The following is a 22082-nucleotide window of genomic DNA, read 5'->3' as shown; positions in this document are numbered from 1 at the left end:
GTAATATCTGAGTGTAAAAATCATTTGAGCAGCATGCTTTCGAATTATCGAAGCCTAAAAGTTTTTAAATATACTTAAGTTTGATGGTTTCGGTCTTATTCCCTCAGATTCTATTAACAATGAAATTCATAACATTTGTTTTCTTTTATTTATGGATGCTATGGAAAATGATTGAAACTGGCTTAAGTATTGCCTGAGTAAAAGCAGAGGACATTCAGAAAGTTAAAAGAGAAGCAATAGATTACTGGAACTTTAAGACACCTGGGTGCCTCATCTGACTAAAACCTCCACTTTACAGGAAATATTACATATTTGATGAAGCTACTACATAAGCTTTACATACATTTTTGTCTATACTACTTCATCATGAAAAGCAATTATTTACATGTATTATGAATCAATCAAAGCAATACACAGTCTTATACCTTAATAAAATCATTTTTATGGTAAATTATGGAATTAACTGTAGAACTGTGGTGTTTCGGTTTTATATTTTTAGTCTCTGACCATAATGCTACAGATCCCGTAATGTAAATAAGGTGCAATTTACAGCGCAAATAAACTTGCTTGTTTTGAATTATCTGAGTTTATTTGTGAGTACAGACCAGGAGATTGATAAAATATACAGATTGGTTAAACAATGTGTCTAGCATTAGAGAGTGAAAGTAGTTGATTGACTAATGCTGGAAAGTGGAGAAATTAGCCAAAACAGTGCACAAAATATCTTGCGTCATAAATTGCATCTTATTTCCATTTCGGGATCTGTAGCGTTATGGTCAAAGACTAATATATAAAACCAAAACACTCCAGTTCTGACAATCTGAAGTTATTATGGAATACATATCAATAAATCATAAAATGGTCAAAAATAGAAATATAACTCCTGACAATTTTGGTCATGGAAAGAAAAAAATTCAGTACATGCTTAACAGTTTTTTTTGTATAGCTCCCATGACTCCTTGATTAACTACCAATAGCATACCATGATCATTGGTAATGATACACATTCACATGATGTTAATGTAGTATTGCAGCAACAGCTTCCTTCATTCAGAAATCTCAACATGAGACATGCCAATCATTTAAGAAAGTAAGACACAATGCTAGTTTTAACAGACTGTTATTAAATACATGTACATGTAGATGGTCATTCATACTGTTTTACAGACATCTGACAAGCAAACAGTCATGGGTTTTTTTGTTTTTTGTTTTTGTTTTTTTTAAATATAATTTTTACTACACATCTTTCTTATTTTGCCCCAATTAAAAAATAATTCATCAGATATTTCAAGATGAGGAAAGTAGAATTTTCAAAAATAAACTTATGTGCCATTGGCATGTGTGTGTTTTTTTAAAAATAAATTTGCAATTCATTAAAAGTACAATACAGATGGCTGAAATTCTTATATTTCTTTAAAAAATGAGAACATTTTATTCAAACAGAAGTGGAAATACATGGTGCTTTTTGTGCAAAAAGATTTTGTTTGTACGTAAACTTTAATAAATACATGTACCTTGTACAATCTATGAAAGGAAAATATATTTGTAATGTTTAAAGTAATATGCAGATTTTTAAAAGGTCTAATTGTGCATCTTAAACACCTTGATATTTATCTCTTGCTAAACTACTGAAAATTATCATACATTTTTAAAATTTTGGTTTAAAATATATCAAATTTTGAACTGCACAAGAGATCTTGAAGTTATTTTTCCTCCAATTAATTCAATTACTCAAAATTTCATCACAGAACATACAAATTAAATGTCAGTCATGCACAATTTCATTAAAGAAAATTTACATAATTTAAGACACAATTATAATCATTTGCCAATAGCCACTTTCCTTGGCTACTACACAGATGTATGTCTACAGAATAAGATAACTATAAAGCATTGTCAGTGATAATGCATACTAGCCTTAGCCAGAAAACAGAGATGCATTAATACAACACACTTTTTTTGGTTGATTGATAAATCATGTTTATACTGAGAGAATAAAAAAAATGTTGTCATACCCCCTGTTTTTGCTAGGAATTGATTTTTTTTTAATTTTAGCTTATAAACATGATTTATACTGACTGGAGTGGTTTACATACAACTGCAGACTTACTGTTGGAATGTCTATTGAGGCAGCACGTACATTTGCCGATCGTCGCTGTAAAATTTTATGCAGGAGTGAAGTTTTGTCATGAATTATGTTTTGTGAGATATAAATTTTCACTTAATTATGTCAAATATATGCATATGTTTGTTATGTTTTAAATGGTGTTTTTAATGTTACTGTTTACATAGCCAGTAAAAATTTATTTTAAAAATTTGCCACATGATAGAAAAATCAAAACGTGTAGATTAGAATCAACCTTTTATAATCACCCCTTATGTAGAAAAGAAATGTACAAACACAGATTCTCTTTCGGATAAAATAACTAATTCTAAATACAAAAAAAAAATTTAAATACACATATTACATTTCAAACAGACTTGATAAATAAAAGTTTGACTAAATCAGTGTAATTCTGTACCTCTCTGCGTTCCTCCTGCTCCTCCTGATCTCTGACCCCTGTGGCGGTGGTTGGCAGGGCCATCTCACTGTGCATACTGATCGTGTCCTCCACACTGACGTGACGACGATTACGGAATAACTCGGCCGCCTCCATCCTTCTGTGCTGAGCTTCCTCTGTAGGACTCTCCTGATTTTCACTACAAAATATGCTGATCGTTTATTTTCTGAATAAGCCAATTTATCCCTTTTTATTTTGCACTGTGCAACAAACCTATTTAATAATTTTTTTTCGTATATTATATAATTTATTTTGAAGAAATACTGTGGGTAAATATACAATAATTTGTGAATTCATATTTTTGTCAACATTTTCACTTACTTAACTGCTGATTTATGAACCTAAGGATAGGACTACCTTAAATTGCTTTCTTCTCCAGTTAATGCAAAACAAACTCTAAGTTAATAATCTTAAAGATAGAAATCTTTACTTTATAATCTCTTTTTTAGTTTATACATCATATCTTAGCTCTTTTTGTGTGTTTTAAAGATTTTCCAAAACAATCATAAATATGCTTTGTTTGCTGGTACCTTGTAGGTCTCTCAAACTGTGTGGCTCGCGTGACACTGTTGACGTAATAAATTCGTCCGTTAGAATCCTGTCTCTCCTCCCAGTCTGGTGGCAGGGAGGTACTTCCTGTTCTCTGTCCCCTAAACAAAATACAATGGAGTAGTAGTTTTTTTTTTAAGAATTTCAAAAATAATAATTTATTTTGAGAGCAATTATTATTTTTTGGCAACATTTTTAAAAATCAAAATCAAGTATCTTTGTGTAGTAAATTTATATATCAAGTTGAATCTGAACAAAACTATTTTGAATTTATCTACTTTTTTTTTTTAGCTTTTTTTATTATTACTAATCAGAAATTAGATTTTCAATGCTAATGTAAGTGATACCTAGGTGGTGGATCCCACTGGGTTTTGCGGGTGTTGTGATTGATATAGTATTTTTTCCCAGTAGGTTGGTGGGTGCGGACCTCCCATCCCGGGGGTAGGGGTTCATTTTCTTCCTCGTTGGTCGGTCCTGAGGCCCCGGAGGCATCGTTTGTACAGGAGATTGTTTGAAGCTGATCTAAGGCATTGTCTAGATCCACCATCTCCCACTGTCATAGATAAAAATACGAAATCTCTCATCAAAGTGATTCATTAAACAAAGTTTTATTCCTTCTTAACAGACCCAAAAGACAGAACAAACGGGATGATAATATAGAGATAGGTGATACTGCTAGGTGATATAACTGATATATCATATATGTAAAGAGATGACCATATTCCTCGGTATGCCTGATCTACAACATATTCTGACATTAATGTTAAAAGAGATGAACTATTAGGGAGTGGATGTTTAATCATTGAATCATAGAAATTTTACAATAGACTGGGTACAAAATTTTTTCTGATTGCATCCCTAAAATTTACAAGGGAGGGAACTAGAATCTGACTGAGGAGCTACTCACTGTTGGTTCTGTAGAGTTCTGTGCCCCTGAATCATCCTGCTGTGTTTCAACCCCTTCTTCTGGGGTCACATACGCGAGGTAAATCATTAAATTCCCCCTAACTCGGGATCGAGAACTACAACATAAATAAAACGACAACAATTATCCATACTGTGCCAATATCAATTCATATTTGCATTTTCTAACTTTATAATCTTGTTTAGTGTAATTTAAAATATTTCATTCAGGAAGAAAACACAAACACTGCTAAACATAGGTAACAAAGTAACTGTTTAATTATTGGTAACAGGTTTTCTGCATGACAAAGTTTTTTGAAAAGATTCTACCAAAATACTTTTATTTCAATTTTTACATTTGCTCAACAATTCGTAATATATATAGTAAAACACACAATGAGAATAATCAAACAATTTCACGCAAGTTTAATTTTTTGTGATCTTAACATGATTTCAAAGAAAACATGTATTGAATCATTATGAAAATAATTAGTTCTTAGATATGTTAGGTACACTGTCACTCTAGGAGTGATGTATCTTGGGCAAGGAAAAGCTGGGTCCAATGACTTTTTAAAAATTTTTCTATTTGAAGCAATATGTCTTCTTTCAGAAAGTCTTTTTTGGGAAGAAGGGCACATTTTTTATGTACCACTTATGACACATAGAAATTAGGAAATCATATCCTGTAGGAAAATAGGAGCTTGATACACTTGACTCATAAAGTAAAAAGACTGTTAGGTTTGAAGAAAAATTGTCGTTACCTTAAAAACTCATATCTTAAAACATATGACTTACCTGCGAGGCCTTAACAGATAGGATTTAGGTTCAATTACATTGTCTCCCTCAATCTGTATTGCTGTGTGAATTAAAGGGATTTCTACCAGGCCCAGGAAATCATCTCGGGTCTGAAATAACATTGATGTTAAAATACTGAGAAAGCAGGGTAAACTGTTTATACTTCTGTGTTTTCTTTATTACACACAACTCAGTCCACTTACAGGTATAGACAGTATTAAGTCTTTATAAATAAAATGCAACAATTTTCTTTACATGAAACAGTTTACAGAACCTATACATTTATGCATACTTGGTTGTTTTCAGTATGAACTATTGAACTGGTAATATTGTAAAACTGAGAACAGAACTTGTCATAACAGAAATTGCACATCTTAAAATAAAGTCTGATACATGTATTCTAGTGGAGACTAAACAAATGACCAAAGCTTGCTTACCACTCTGTTGGAATCAAACACTTCAAACAATATTTTATTGTCCCTGGGGTTTACCTAAAATTGAAACACAGAATATAGCATCCTAATCATTCCTATTATATTAATGTTACAATATTTGATTTATGTACAATTCTTAACATGTTTTAAATCTTTAACACATTTAAGAGCTTCAACTTTTATCATTATTTTTTTTTCCATAAATTGCAGTAAATGTTCAAAACTCACCCTAAATAAGAACTCTTCATTCCACACAGGATTTAATGTCTGCAAATTTAATAAATAAACAGGGATTAAATCTTTTTTTCTCTGGAAATTTAATAAATCTGTGTAGGAAGTTCACTTTAAACCTTGAGGTGTTTTAAAAATACAATCATGCAGCATTGGTGAGACAAGTCATTCAGAATAGAATGCATGATACCAGTTCTCAAGATTGTTTCAACAAAAGTTTTGTCATCTTCACTAGCCAAGAGTTTCGATCCAAAATCGACTCTAAACTCCGAAATCCTTGGCTAGCAAAGATGAAGTTTTGTGTAACTTAACAAATGAATTTGCTGATGATTGACTACAACTTTTACCTTTTTAATGGTTGCTGTGGTAGCAGAGTCTATGAGTCCAGAATCTCTGTCCCCTCTAAACAAGGAAATCCTCACATATGGATCACTAAAATAAAGTGAAGGAAAAATTCAATATATCATGATACAGAGTGAAAACATGCACATGTACAATATTATGTATCCTACAAGGTTACTATCCTAAATAAAAACAATCAATGGAAACATAACTTCTGTCTTAAACAGGTCGGAGATACTACTAGAAATCGGATATTATCCGTGAAATCGCGTATAATACCTGATATTACGGTATCGTTGAATCCGCGAAATCGGGTATTCCGTGCAACTTTCTATAAAAACTAAAGGATAAAGCAACGGCACATTATGCCAGTTACTGTTACTTGTACATCAGTATCTTGTGGATTTATTTTTATTAAACCCAATTTATATGGTTGTCAAATAAGTTTAAAATCACACGACAAACACTGCTGGGGTAACAAAGAAGACAAGATGGCGTTATTATTTTTCAATATAATTTCTAAAAACAAATATCTACACTTCTTTTGTCTTTATTTCCCATTAAAGTATTCCATATACTTAATTTTCAAATTTGTGCACTATTCACAAAATGTGAAACTTCAGAGAAATTAAACGACTAACGCCGTGTTATGTATTTTTACTGAAAAATGTATGGCGTCCCTTTCATGTGAAATATAAATTATTCCTAAGAGTTAGAGAGTACAGTATAAGCGAGTCATAATTGTGTATCTCTGCCATAATAGAATACCAACGTTATTATAAAGAAGAAAATAAAATAAGATCAAATAAATACCCACGGGAAAACAGGTTGAAAATAGCTAATTGAAGGTGAGCATCTTTTTTATGTCAATTAGCATGGAAATTCATATTCAAAGACAGTAAATTTTTTGGTTGCATTTTAATCGATACAATATATCCTGTTTTACCTTTATTTTATGCATTTCTGTGAAAATTGAGAGCGAGAAGTCATGAGAACAGGATTTTCTTGGTTTTTTTTTTGTTTTGTTTTTTTTTTTGGGGGGGGGGGTTATAAATAAAAGTCAATGTGTACAACTTTTCATGAGCTTATGCATTGAATATCTCAATATAGATCGAGGTACAGTCATATTCAATTATGAATTACATAGTCAAGTTTTCACATTTCTTATAGTTTTTACGTTTATGAGCATGTTAATAAACAAACTGAAATAATGGAGTGTTCGGTTGCGCCTTGGAAACTCTTGTCTTAATTTTTGGGAATATAATTCCTCATCGAACATAAAAATTCCATAAAAATTATATCCACTTCCTTTCTTTATTATACTATTTGATAGACAGGGTAGATTTTACCTTCTGTTGTCTATTTTACGCATTTTTTTTTATATCGCTATCTTAAAACCTCATTATAATATGCTATACAACGCACTGATTGGTTCTAGACAATATGTCACAGTTTTCTTTTATTTATTTTATCTGTGATACTTATTACTCATGGCAATAACTTTTCCTAATACTCATCTATGAAGAAAAAATGTGTTAAAAAAATAAACATGAATTTATTTACTGGTAGTATCATATTGTGTCAGAAAATAACAGGTTGCTTTTTGTTTACCTGTATAATTTTTATTTGATGAATAAATCTTCCCTACAGTAAACCAGAAGTCTCTGTCGAGACTGTAGCTCTACTGGTTTGTACTTATCAAAAACCATTGCACTATTCTATGTATCTTGGTGTAGTCTACTTGTGTGCCAACTTATTTTGAAATCAAACTAAAACTGTAGAAGGAGTAGCGTTTTAAAGGAATTTCACAGAAAATTCTATTTTTAGTAACCATGGCAACACCGTTCAACTAAATTAAAAAACCGATGCACTATTCTATGTATCTTAGTGTAGTCTACTTGTGTGCCAAGTAATATTGAAATCAGACCAAAACTGTAGAAGGAGTAGTGTTTTCAAGGAATTTCACAGAAAATTCTATTTTTAGTAACCATGGCAACACCGTTCATCTAAATTAAAAACCGATGCACTATTCTATGTATCTTAGTGTAGTCTACTTGTGTGCCACGTTATATTGAAATCAGACCAAAACTGTAGAAGGAGTAGTGTTTTAAAGGAATTTCACAGAGAATTCTATTTTTAGTAACCATGGCAACATCGTTCACCAAAATCAAAAACCGATGCACTATTCTATGTATCTTAGTGTAGTCTACTTGTGTGCCAAGTTATTTTGAAATCAAACTAAAACTGTAGAAGGAGTAGCGTTTTAAAGGAATTTCACAGAAAATTCTATTTTTAGTAACCATGGCAACACCGTTCATCTAAATTAAAAACCGATGCACTATTCTATGTATCTTAGTGTAGTCTACTTGTGTGCCAAGTAATATTGAAATCAGACCAAAACTGTAGAAGGAGTAGTGTTTTAAAGAAATTTCACAGAGAATTCTATTTTTAGTAACCATGGCAACATCGTTCACCAAAATCAAAAACCGATGCATTATTCTATGTATCTTAGTGTAGTCTACTTGTGTGCCAAGTTATATTGAAATCAGACCAAAACTGTAGAAGGAGTAGTGTTTTAAAGGAATTTCACAGAGAATTCTATTTTTAGTAACCATGGCAACATCGTTCATCAAAATCAAAAACCGATGCACTATTCTATGTATCTTAGTGTAGTCTACTTGTGTGCCAAGTTATATTGAAATCAGACCAAAATTGTAGAAGGAGTAGCATTTTAAAGGAATTTCACAGAAAATTCTATTTTTAGTAACCATGGCAACACCGTTCATCTAAATTTAAAACCGATGCACTATTCTATGTATCTTAGTGTAGTCTACTTGTGTGCCAAGTTATACTGAAATCAGACCAAAACTGTAGAAGGAGTAGTGTTTTAAAGGAATTTCACAGAGAATTCTATTTTTAGTAACCATGGCAACATCGTTCACCAAAATCAAAAACCGATGCACTATTCTATGTATCTTAGTGTAGTCTACTTGTGTGTCAAGTTATATTGAAATCAGACCAAAATTGTAGAAGGAGTAGCGTTTTAAAGGAATTTCACAGAGAATTCTATTTTTAGTAACCATGGCAACACCGTTCATCGAAATCAAAAACCGATGCACTATTCTATGTATCTTAGTGTAGTCTACTTGTGTGCCAAGTAATATTGAAATCAGACTAAAATTGTAGGAGGAGTAGCGTTTTTAAAAATTGTTTACAGACAGACGGACAGAGAGACAGACAGACAGACGGACGGACGCCGGACGCATTACTATCGCATAAGCTCTTCTGGTCTCTGACCAGTAGAGCTAAAAATATATAACCGAGTTTAAACGACCGTGACATTCAAAGACATATAGCAAAAAACTTTGCATTAACATTTAATTCAATAATTGCGAAAGGAGAGGTCTCTTGGACACATGCAGAACACAGTCAGGTTGTTTTGTCAGAGGTGGTCAAGAAGCCTTTAGCCCCCCCCCCCCCTCCTTGAAGTCGCTAAGAAATGGTAAAATATTGATGACTTAGCGAAATTAAACGATCAACAGTTATGTTCTCTCATAAGCTGTATTCCTGAAACTATCACTGTCTCTGCTAAAATGTTGAAGACATATTCTGCAAATATGTATGAATGAAAAAAAAAAAAAAAAGATTTTCCAAAAAAAAGAAGAAAAAAAAAAGAGAAGGAGGGTTTTTTAGCCGAAATTTTAGACATTCTTATTATTACATTATTTATACATTGATAAATAAATTTGATTTTATGCACAAGATGAATGTGAAAGTAATTAATGACGCATAATTAGATACGATAGACAATCCCTTGTTTATACATGGCATTATATCTTGTGTGTGAAATGTGTTTCCGTATAATTTGATTTATTTACAAATTGTTCATGTTTGTCGTGTTGATGTGGAATTATTATAAATTCCCGAATTCTGATACTTTACAATTCTGTTGTGTTGGGAATGAACATGGGGAAGATGCATATACTTTCAACATTATGAAAAATATAAAGCAAATCGAATGCCTTTTTGTGTGCAGATCATGAAATGCACTGAGCTCCACGGGTATTTGTTGTCCTGAGCGCATTAATCTTGATGCCCAGATTCTTACTTGGCTAGTGATACCTTTAGAAAACATTTGTATCTAGATGAAAATTAACTCGGCAACATGCGCCATCCCATTGTTTATGTTTAATTAGGTGATTACACCTCCTATACCTGATTTCGCGGATAATACCCGATTTCGAGTATTCTCTCCGACCTGTTAAATGCAGTCATCATTTTCCAATGGATTTTATTCTATAAACTATACAAAGCTGATATTGAGTCAACCCTTTATGAAGCATTATCATTAAGAACAGAGAAATGAGTACAGAAGGGGAAAAAAGAAGTCTAACTGGAATTAAATCTCTGATCCACTCCCATGTATTTGCTTTACAGAGAATCTAATGTTTGTTGTGAGATGTGTATTGTTTCATTATGTATATAATTAGTAACATTAAGTTTCTTGAACATTCCAGAGTGGTCAACATGTTTGGTCATTTTATCTAGAACATTCTTAAATTTTGTATATGTCCAGATTGTTCCAGTAATATCATGTTTTAACAATTTCTAGAATATTCTAGATTTATAATACTGTATAAATACCCTGTCAATTCAATGCATAATAATAATTGTGGATACTTTGTCGTATAAGCACTATTGAGATATAACTGGGATATATATATTTTCACTGGGACATTGTGTGCAGAAACGGACACTCTGATGTATGTATTTTTAGATTCTTGCTAAGTTTGTACTTTATGTTTCATATACTTATTATATATTACTGTAAATAAATTATTGTTAAGTTTAAATTGTGTTATTGATCTTTGCTGGCATTTAGGGTAATTCTGACCCATAACAGAATTGGGGGCTCGTCCGGGATAAAGAATTTTTTTTTTGCACTTTTGCAGTTTATTGTCAGAATTTTGTTTATTGAACCGTTAAATTTGATTATAAGCCAGCAGAAATCAACATGGTGTTTTCGGTCACAGACTTTCTTAGTTCACCAAGTGTTCAGGTTTTTGATACGTTAAAAAAGGATGACTTGATCGCATTAGGTTTGCATTTTGGGTTAGATGTTAAATCCTCTCAGAGAAAGCAAGACATTAGAATTAAGGTTGCAAACAAACTAGTAGAAGAAAACGTCTTTGAAAAATACGATCTTCCAGAATATACAGTTAAATCAGAGTTAGGCTCTTATAAAATGGCAGAATATCAGTTTCAAGTAGAGTTAGAGAAAATGCGATTTGAAAGAGAAAATTAGAAAGCGAAGAACGAGAGCGTGAGCGAAAATTTGAATTAGACAAATTAGAAAGAGAAGAGCGAGAAAGAGAAAGACAAGAGCGAGAAAGAGAGCATGAAATGAACTTAGAATTAGAGAAATTAAAATTACAGAACCAACCAGAACCGTCAGTTGTCAAAACTGAATTTGACGCAGCAAAAAACATCAGATTAGTTCCGAAATTTCAAGAAAAATCTGTAGACAAATATTTTCCCCAATTCGAAAAGGTCGCAGAGAATCTTAAATGGCCACGAAATGTTTGGTCAACGATGTTACAAAGTGTACTTGTTGGAAAAGCGGCTGAGGTATACTCTGCACTAGGGGTAGCTGAGAGTTCAGACTATGAGAAGGTCAAAGCAGCAATATTAAAAGCCTATGAATTAGTACCTGAAGCGTATAGACAAAAGTTCAGAAAGTATAGAAAGTTTGATAATCAAACATTTGTTGAATTTTCACGAGAGAAAGAAGATTTATTCGATCATTGGTTTAGATCTAAGAAACTTGATAAAAATTTTGCTAATTTGCGCCAAGTCATCCTGGTAGAAGAGTTTAAGGAATGTGTTCCTCAAGATTTGAAAACACATTTAGAAGATAAGAATGTGAAAACTATTGAAGAGGCAGCAGTCATATCTGATACTTACGCTCTGTCTCATAAAAAGAATTTTGTATCAAGATCTCAGACTAGCAGTAATTCTACCAATTCAGACACATATAAAAAGAGTGGTTCAGGGTCTCAGTCTTTCACAAGTTCCCAGTCTCCATCCCAAGGTGGTTTTAAGTCCGGTCCAGGACGTGTTGAAGGATCGTCTGGAATAGGGTCGCTTCCTACTTGTAGTTATTGTAAGAAAAAGGGTCATCTGATCAGTGAATGCTTTAAACTTAAGAGAAAAAATGATTTTGATAAAACTCAACCACATGCTTGTGCGGCAGTTAGAGGTGATAGAGAAGCCTTAGTTTCGATTTGTTCTGACACTCCTGATGTCCAGGGTTCACAGTCCAGTTCTGTTGATTCTATGGAGGATTATAAACCCTTTATGTCTCAGGGATTTGTTTCACTCGGTGACTCTAGCGAAATAAAACCTGTCCAGATTTTGAGAGATACTGGTGCTGCACAGACGTTATTGTTAGAGGGCGTGCTTCCTTTGTCTGAGCAGACTTCTACTGGTGGGTCAGTTTTATTACAGGGTGTGGAGCTAGGCGTCATTGATGTTCCCCTGCATAGAATTAGTTTGAAGTCAGATTTAGTTACTGGACCTGTTATCGTGGGTGTTCGACCTACTCTTCCCGTTCCAGGCATTTCTTTGTTGTTAGGCAACGATCTAGCTGGTGGAAAAGTTGTACCAGATCCTATAGTTTGTGAGAAGATCACTCCAGATGTCATGTATAATGATGAAGATGATGACATTTATCCAGCCTGTGCTGTTACTAGAGCGATGGCCAGAAGACGAGAAATGGAGGCAGACCATACTCAAGCCTTTGACGAGACGAATTCCTCTGTTGATATTGATTTGAATGACATTTTCTTATCTGACCTTGATGGCACTCAAACAAGCCTGGAACCACACAATATCAAGAAGCAAGAGAAGAAAGAACTTTTACCAAAATTTGGTGGTGTGGATGATGAGTTGCATCCACTAGTTAACCAAGGCAAGGACATCCTCAGCCGAGAACGTTTACTCTCTGAAGTCTGAACAACATAAAGACCCAGATATCATTCAACTTAGTAAGAGGGCACTTCCACCAGAAGAGGCTACTAAAGTTGGAGAATGCTTCTATATGAAAGATGGCATCCTTATGCGAAAATGGCGACCACCTGATGCTTCTCCAGATGAAGTGTGGCGTGTTGTTCACCAGATAGTGGTCCCAGCTGCTTATCGTCGAGATGTCATGAGTTTAGCTCACGATACACCTATGGCTGGTCACTTAGGTATCAATAAGACTTATAATAGGATTTTGAGTCATTTTTATTGGCCTAAGCTAAGAAAGGATGTTTCGAAGTTTTGCAAGTCATGCCATGTCTGTCAGATGGTAGGTAAACCAAATCAGAAGATACCATCTGCTCCTCTCCAACCCATTCCAGCTTTTGAAGAACCGTTTAGTCGAGTGTTGGTGGATTGTGTAGGACCTTTGCCTAGGACTAGATCTGGAAACCAGTATTTACTTACCATTATGTGTACATCCACTCAATTTCCTGAAGCCATACCTCTAAGGAATATAAAGGCAAAGAGCATAGTTAAGGCCCTAACCAAGTTTTTCAGTTTTGTAGGAGCACCCAAGGCAATTCAGTCGGATCAAGGCTCAAATTTTATGTCGGGGTTGTTCCAGCTAGTCATGCATGAGTTGGGTATAAGGCAATATAGATCAACTGCTTATCATCCTGAGTCCCAGGGAGCGCTAGAACGTTTTCATCAAACCCTAAAAACAATGCTGAAGACCTATTGTTACCAGTATGAAAAAGACTGGGATGAAGGGGTTCATCTTGTGCTATTTGCTGCACGAGAAGCAGTCCAGGAGTCTCTTGGGTTCAGTCCTTTTGAATTGGTGTTCGGTCATACAGTTAGAGGTCCTTTGAAATTGTTGAAGGAAAAGTGGCTGACTGAGACTAGTGATCTTAATCTTTTAGATTATGTGTCTGATTTCAAAGAAAAACTTTACAATGCTTGTAAATTAGCACAAGAAAATTTGAAGAATTCTCAGATGAAAATGAAAATGTGGTATGACAAAGATGCCAGAAATAGGGTGTTTAAGCCAGGTGATAAGGTTCTTGTATTTTTACCTATTCCTGGTCATCCTTTACAGGCCAGATTTTATGGCCCTTATGAAATTGAAAGCAAGATCAGTGATGTAAACTATGTAGTTAAGACACCAGGTCGACGTAAAGAGAAACAGGTTTGTCACATTAACATGTTAAAAGAGTATTTTGAAAGGTGTGACCGAAATTCTGTAAAACCAGTTTCCACTTTAGCCAATGCTAAGACTGTTCAAAATTGTATTGAAAGTGATACGAGTGTAGAAATGAATGAGAAAGATTGTAATCAGAGTGTTCGTTTGAAAAACTCAGAAATTTTGGCTGATTTTGATGCCAAACTTGGACATTTGAACATTCACCAAAAAGAACAAGTTAAAAACTTGATGAATGAGTATCATCAAATCTTCTCGGATGTTCCAAAGAAAACTAATGCAGCTTGTCATGATGTTATAGTTGGCGACGCTCTTCCTATCAAACAACATCCGTACCGTCTGAATCCAATAAAATTGCAGTACCTAAGAAGGGAAGTGCAGTACATGTTGGACAATGACATTGTTGAACCTAGTAAAAGTGATTGGAACTCACCGTGTATTCTTGTACCAAAACAGGACGGTACCTACCGATTATGTACAGACTTTAGAAAGGTGAATTCTGTTACCAAAACTGATTCATATCCAATACCTAGAATCGATGACTGTATTGACAACATTGGAAACGCGAAATTTGTCAGTAAATTTGACCTGTTGAAAGGCTACTGGCAAGTGCCGTTAACAGAAAGAGCAAAAGAAATATCTGCTTTTGCTACACCAGATGGACTTTACCAGTATAAAGTAATGCCTTTTGGCATGAAAAACGCACCGGCTACATTCCAAAGGATGATTCACTCCCTTCTTCAAGATCTTGAGGGATGCGAGGCCTACATTGATGATGTCGACATATACAGCGACACATGGGACGAACATCTCTGAATCATGCGTGCTTTATTTGACATTTTAGCTAAAGCAAACTTAACTGTGAATCTTGAGAAGAGCGAATTTTGTCATGCTTATGTAGAGTATTTAGGTCATAAAGTAGGTCAAGGTTATGTTACACCCATTATGGCTAAAGCGGAAGCTATTGCAAAGTTCCCGATTCCTACAAACAAGAAAGAATTAATGAGGTTTTTGGGCATGGCTGGGTTTTACAGAAAATTTTGTCCAAATTTTTCCTCAGTTGTTAGTCCACTTACAAATCTTTTACAAAAGAGGGTTAACTTTGAATGGACAAAGGACTGTGAAAAATCCTTTCATAAAATCAAATCTGTCCTTATGAGCAACCCAGTTCTGTCAACTCCAGATTTTTCTAAGCAATTTAAGCTTACTGTTGATGCTAGTGATGCTGGAATCGGGGCAGCTTTGTTTCAAGAACATAGTGATAAGGTAGATAGAGTTGTTTCTTATTTTTCAAAGAAACTTACAAAATGTCAACAAAAGTATTCCACCATTGAAAAGGAATGCCTTGCTTTGTTGTTAGCTTTACAGCATTTTGATGTTTATTTGAATGTTACTTTGCATCCAATTCTTGTATATAGGGATCACAACCCCCTGACATTTTTGCATAAATTGTCAAACAAGAATCAAAGACTGACTAGATGGAGTTTGTTGTTACAAGAATACAACATAACAATTAAGCATATCAAAGGCAAAGACAATGTTATTGCAGACGCCTTGTCAAGAGTATCGTAAACATACTAGATTTTGTATTAATGTACATGTTTTACAATTTAAGTTTTTCATTGACATTCAAACTTTTTAAGGGGGGAGGTGTTGTGAGATGTGTATTGTTTCATTATGTATATAATTAGTAACATTAAGTTTCTTGAACATTCCAGAGTGGTCAACATGTTTGGTCATTTTATCTAGAACATTCTTAAATTTTGTATATGTCCAGATTGTTCCAGTAATATCATGTTTTAACAATTTCTAGAATATTCTAGATTTATAATACTGTATAAATACCCTGTCAATTCAATGCATAAATAATAATTGTGGATTCTTTGTCGTATAAGCACTATTGAGATATAACTGGGAGATATATTTTCACTGGGACATTGTGTGCAGAAACGGACACTCTGATGTATGTATTTTTAGATTCTTGCTAAGTTTGTACTTTATGTTTCATATACTTATTATATATTTCTGTAAATAAATTATTGTTAAGTTTAAATTGTGTTATTGATCTTTGCTGGCATTTAGGGTAATTCTGACCCATAACATGTTATCCCATTCAGGTTCATGTCAGAATGAACTTTGAGTTGACCAATCAAAATCTAAGTAACTATCAAAACTTCCAAGTGAAATTTCCTGATTATGTCATGTAAATAAATATTGCAGGCTAAATGATTATGAGTACTTTAACTTTTTTTTTATTGTTTTTCTAATAGTCATAAATCAATATTAGTTGTGATTCTAGAATCTTATATTTTCTATAATCTTACAGACACTAGTACTTTTTAAAAATTAACTTACAAAATAATTGGGCAAAATTTGTACAAATTACTACTACCAGTAGTCAAAAACCTTCTCTTTAAATGTGAAAAGTGAGCAATGACCTGAATTTCAAGAAAAAAAAAATTAAGGTTTTATATTTTTAGTTCCAGTAAATTTTGGTAGCTTTTAAAATTTTCCACATCTATGGACTTCTTTCTTACACTTTTCTTACATTTTATGTTTAGAGTGTTAACTCCAGTGTCACAGTGTAAGGAATTGATTTGTGCGTTGTGGGTTCAAATCTCACTGCAGGACATGGAGATCTTTGAAAGAGACTCTCAAAAAATTTTTCATTTTCCTCTTCCATATTGCAGGCTATACTCTTGAAAGTTGTATGCAAAATTTGTATCATATTTCAGTGATCCATGAAAAGAGCCCAATCAAGGGACGTAACTCTAGATCATGTAGATAGTTGCATTAAATCTCAGATTTCAAGTTCAAACCCAGTGAAAAACTCATAGTGAGAAAGCTCATGGCCATTGGCAGTTTCCAGTTTTTATTAGAGATAAAACACTGAAGTATTGTAATACATGTATAAAATATTTAATAATATAATAAATTATGAATACCATAAAAATAATTACATGTAGCAACCACTTGTACAAGGCAGAATTGTGTATTTTTGAGGGTATGCATTTTAACCACAATGAACCCCAATGAACCACAAGGAAACCACAATGAACCACAAGGAAACCACAATGAACCACAAAGAACCTCTTATTTAATTTTAATGAATCTAGATATGGTTTATATGCATTTTTTAGTCATTTGAGTCATACAGGTGACCTATTTCTATCTGTTATAGTCCGACGTTGTGCTTCCTGTCCATCTGTTTCCTAATCTTTTGAACCATTTCAGCTTCTTTTCTTGAACAGCTTATCCAATTTCAACCAATTTTGGCACAAAGCATCTACAGTAAAACTCGGTTAAAGCGAAGTCACCAGGACCTATAAAATAATTTCGCTATATCCATAATTCGTTATATCCGTATAAGGAATATGTTAAATTCACATAGCTGGGGATCCAAGATAACTTCGCTATATCCGTGAATTCTCTATATCCGTGTTCGTACTAAACGAGTTTTACTGTATAGGTAAAGGGGAACAAAAAGATTTGGATTTCAAAATCTGAGTGAAGATGTATGTTAAACAGTATACCGTATAAGAGGAAATTTTAGCGAGACGCAAATTTAGCGATTTCTACCTAAAAACTGGTATTTTATTTTTAGCGAGAAGTAATTTTAGCGATTTTAAAATGCTACTTAAAGAAACTATTACAATTAGCGGTATTCAATTTTAGCGATGTCAGCACCCTTGCTAATAATGCAAAAATTAAATCCTCGCTAAAAATTCTACTTATACGGTATATTACATCCACTGAATATCTTCTTTATGCTCCCCTTTACCTATAGATGCTTTGTGCCAACATTGGTTGAAATTGGATAAGCTGTTCAAGAAAAGAAACTGAAATGGTTCAAAAGATTAGGAAACAGACAGACAGGAAGCACAATGTCGGACTATAACAGATAGAAATAGGTCACCTGTATGACTCAAATGACTAAAAAATGCATATAAACCATATCTAGATTCATTAAAATTAAATAAGAGGTTCATTGTGGTTCATTGTGGTGTCCTTTTGGTTCATTGGGGTTCATTGTGGTTCCTTGTGGTTCCTTGTGGTTAAAAGACATACAGTAAAACTTCTCTAAACCGGCCAGCTGCTGGACTGAATAAAATGGCCGGACTAGTGGGGTGGCCGGTTTCCCGAGAATCTAACATACTGAAGAATTGCAGAACTAATATGTGACAGATGCTAGAAAAAATATATAATTAGTGTCTATCATAATTATCTGTCAACATGTTATTAATTATCGGCAGAAAAGTAATGTATTCTTAAGGTCTAAAAAATAAATTATTATTAGTGAGGATAAATTCGTCATACATGTTGATTTTTATAAAAAAAATTAAAAATAAAACAGAAAAAAAACATAAAAAGTTACTTTATTAACAATAAGCGAAGAAATAAACCAGACCCTTTACCTTAACTAGACTCTATACAGTATACTGCATGTATCTGTCTATCGCTTACGTCATTATTAAAAAACTTGTTTTTACTTCAGTGAAAAGTAAATAATTAAAACATTTCTGAGCAATTCTTCTGATAATTTAATTAAAAAATGTATATTTTGGAAACATTTTACTCGTATTTTTTTTTACCTTAGCATTATGTAACTGTATCCAATTTTAAGGCCACTTATGTGCATTTAAAAAGATGATGCAATATGGCGTGCGATAATTTGTTGATTCATTCTGTGATTTAAATTTATTAGTTGCTTGATATTTTATAAATTCAAGTTTAATGTTTTTTTAATAATAATTATGTACACAACTTAGACCGGCCATTTACATAGTCTGGCATGATGACTACCCCTTCAACACGGTTAAACAATAGAAAACCCTATGAGACCATATGGCATATTCAGTTTTCACACCTCTGACTTATGGTGGGTAGGCTATTTTTCACACCTTTGGCCGGTCATTATTACCCCTCCGGCCAATGACAGTTAATTTCTTGCAATAAAAAAGTGGCCGGTATGATGAGGGGAAATTTCCCATGTTTCTTAACTTTTGTTCTTAGAAAAGTGGCCGGTGTCCGGTTTTCAGGGGTGGCCGGTTTTATGAGACTTTATGTGTAAAGAAATGTTAAGAATTTCGCCGGGACTTATAAATTTGGCCGATGTTCAGGGAGAGCCGGTTTCCAGGGGGGCCGGTTTGGAGAAGTTTCACTGTACCTATTTTTGATATATAAAAAAAAACCTGTATACCTTAAACTTTTTGTCGATGCCTCTTCAAACTACATGATACATTTGGAGAGTAAAAGATTGGACTTAACTCAGTCACATATAAATGTATGGTTGCATTTTCAAAACAAAGTCTAGAAAGTTCTATTTTTTAATGAGGAGCCTTCTATCAACCCTTTATCTAATTGGCAAGAAATTTATCCTCTTTGCGAACTTGTGACTGCATGGTTACCTAAGAAAGTAATCTGATCAGATATATACATTTACAGGAAATTTTAAATGTGAATATCATTTTTTCTGAGTGAGAAAATTTAGTTTGAACAATATAGTCTTAAATCATTGAACTTTTCCCTTCCTATATGCAATGCCACAAAGAGCTCTTAGTGCAAGCTATGCTTTAATCACTCACTACCAGACCTTCATCAGTCTAGACGAACTCCAAAAACGGCGTTAACGGAAGTGAGAATTTCAGTCCAGAAAAGACTCCAAAAAACGAGTCCAACGCATGCGCAGTTATATAAAAAACGGTGAAAAATCGTGAAAAGTGGGCTCTTATAAAAAGTGTTTTTGCAAAAAATTGGATTACCTTACAATAATGTAAGTTCTCAGAAATAATTAATAATAAATGGTTTTAGAGAACGTATTTGTTAGAATTTTGATTTCATGTGCAAATAGTTTTTAATTTAAAGTCAAAGTTGACCAACTTCGAGGTTCAGCCAGACATCGTACAAGTAGGATACAAAATACAAATTAAACAGTCGTAATCTTATGAAAACATCTCTGTGGTTGATAATTTGTTTGTAGTGACTAAGTTAGTCATTTTAGAACTACTTTTACTGATTTTAGAAGTTTATTTTGTAAGTAAGGAACGCTGGCGAATTTTCAGTTCGAATTTCCTCTGTCTTTCATGTCTATCGTGTACGAATGAATTTCAGCATGTTTAGATCAGCAATGAGCAACTGCATTGTAAATACATCTTACCAATAATTAAAAAAGTAATGAATTGATGGTTTTAATCATAAATAAGAGTCGATCAGGTGACAGTTACATGAGAATCCATTCAGTTTCCACATTTCCTCCGAGGCTTTTTTGAAGAAAGTTCACGTTTCAAGTTAGATCAAATACAAAGAAAAATAAACGTTTGGGAATTAAATATATAATAAAAGGGAAAAATATGTAAAATTGAACAATGAAATATATATGTTGTAACTGTTAAACATTGACCGAATTTTTACCTATTTGTAATATTATTTCGTCATATAATCCTGTATGACATCTGAATATTGAAAGCGTTAGTTATCACCATCGCTATATACCTGATATTTTCACATATGAATAGATATAATCATGAAAACATTTTTAGAATTATAATCTATGGGTTTAAGAACTTAAAAGAAATCATTCTTTTAAAATTACGGTTAAAAAGTCTTCTCAAATCGAACCTGTTAATATCTCTGCTCCGCCGCCAAAATTGTGCGGTTTTTCATAAAAAAAAAAACGATATATAAGTGTCTTAGAAGTAAAATTTAAGCATCTTTATAGTAGGAATGGCATAAAATTTAAATCAAGGGGACAATAAATTAAGTTAGAAAATTAATTCTTACCGACTTTATTGAATCCCGGTGTCGTACGTATATCCCAAATCACTATTATGCAAGAATACAGAGCGATAAATAAGTCAATAACCACTTAATAATTTAATGGGTACAATTATTTATTCAACAAAAATTGAAATCCAGTCACAGTTTACTAAATACAGCCATTATTCAGTCGTATTTGTGGAGAAAGCGAACGACAATCCATCGTTTGTTTACATCGGAAGCCATTTTGCCGCAATGCATGACGGAGCCAAAGACTTCTTTTTTGGAGTTCACGCCGTTTTTGGAGTTCGTCTAGACTGTTCATTATCTGTTTTATACATTTGCTTGCTGTCACTGAGGTAGAGACATGCCCCATATTTAGATTATCATTAAGAGATCAAAATTGGATTATCTCTTGAAAGTACTCAAACACAAAGAAATCAGTATAAAAGCATGTCGTGTGAGGAGACGTTATTTTATGCTTTTTGATACCAGAGTGCTTTTCATGCATGAGTGGACAAACAGACCACAACTCATAATTCGACTTTTAAATTTAATTTTTTTAGATTTTTTTTTTTTGTATTTTCTTTACAAGAAATACCTTGATTAAGGTATTTGTAATACGTTGATAAAGCTAAATAGCTTAATCAAGCTATATACCTTTATCAGGGTATTGTGCTGGACCTGGTACATACGTAAGCTAGATGAATAGGACTGCACTCGTCCCAACAGTCAAACTGTAAAACACACTAATTGTACTGTATAAATTTAAGTTGCTGTGTATATGTCCAGTCTGAATATTCGTCATAGTTAAATACTTCATAAATGAAGCACTTAACTGAGACAAGACAGAACTGAAAGGATTGACATGTGACGAGGAAATTCGAACATGTTTGAAAAAATTATGTATTGGATATTCTGATTAATACAATAGTAAATAACTATGTTACCTTGCTCCAAAAATGTCTTTCTTAGCCAAATTGACGCCATTTAACACTTTTACTCTTAGCAGTCGGGTTGTTCCTGGGGGTTCACCCTGTTAAAAAAAGTGAATTTGGATTACAAAATGTTCCTGACTACAAAAAAAATATCAGACATCTCTTGAAAGAGATGCTTGCAATGACAGAATTACTTACAGGCATATATCTCAAACCAAACGTCCTCATCGAGGCCATGTCTGATTCTGTATTTAAAAGGAAAAAGTTTACGTTAGTTGTTGACAAAAAATTAGGGGCATGACCTATATTCCATTCTTGCCCAATACCCGGATGTTGTAATAACTTGAAT

At 33.3% G+C, this 22082-nt stretch overlaps 1 protein-coding gene across 1 annotated transcript; it reads right to left on the bottom strand.

Annotated features, from left to right (window-relative positions):
* Positions 1 to 1331: 1331 nt before the first annotated feature.
* LOC134231597 (E3 ubiquitin-protein ligase NEDD4-like) lies at positions 1332 to 22082 on the bottom strand. Its single transcript, XM_062713578.1, has 12 exons — positions 21932 to 22082; positions 21746 to 21831; positions 5821 to 5905; positions 5471 to 5509; positions 5246 to 5299; positions 4809 to 4918; positions 4018 to 4132; positions 3458 to 3663; positions 3092 to 3211; positions 2523 to 2700; positions 2111 to 2155; positions 1332 to 1524 (listed from the first exon to the last, which is right to left on the bottom strand). Exons 1-12 carry the CDS (start codon positions 21968 to 21970, stop codon positions 1498 to 1500), a joined length of 1104 nt encoding a protein of 367 aa, XP_062569562.1. The 5' UTR covers positions 21971 to 22082; the 3' UTR covers positions 1332 to 1497.

This window comes from Saccostrea cucullata, unplaced genomic scaffold, assembly GCF_032062105.1.
Source record: "Saccostrea cucullata isolate Sc308-1 unplaced genomic scaffold, CSIRO_AGI_Scuc_v1 ctg626, whole genome shotgun sequence".
NCBI lineage: Eukaryota > Metazoa > Mollusca > Bivalvia > Ostreida > Ostreidae > Saccostrea > Saccostrea cuccullata.
The sequence above is the reverse complement of the archived record's forward strand: the minus strand, read 5'-3'. Positions and strand labels throughout refer to the sequence as shown.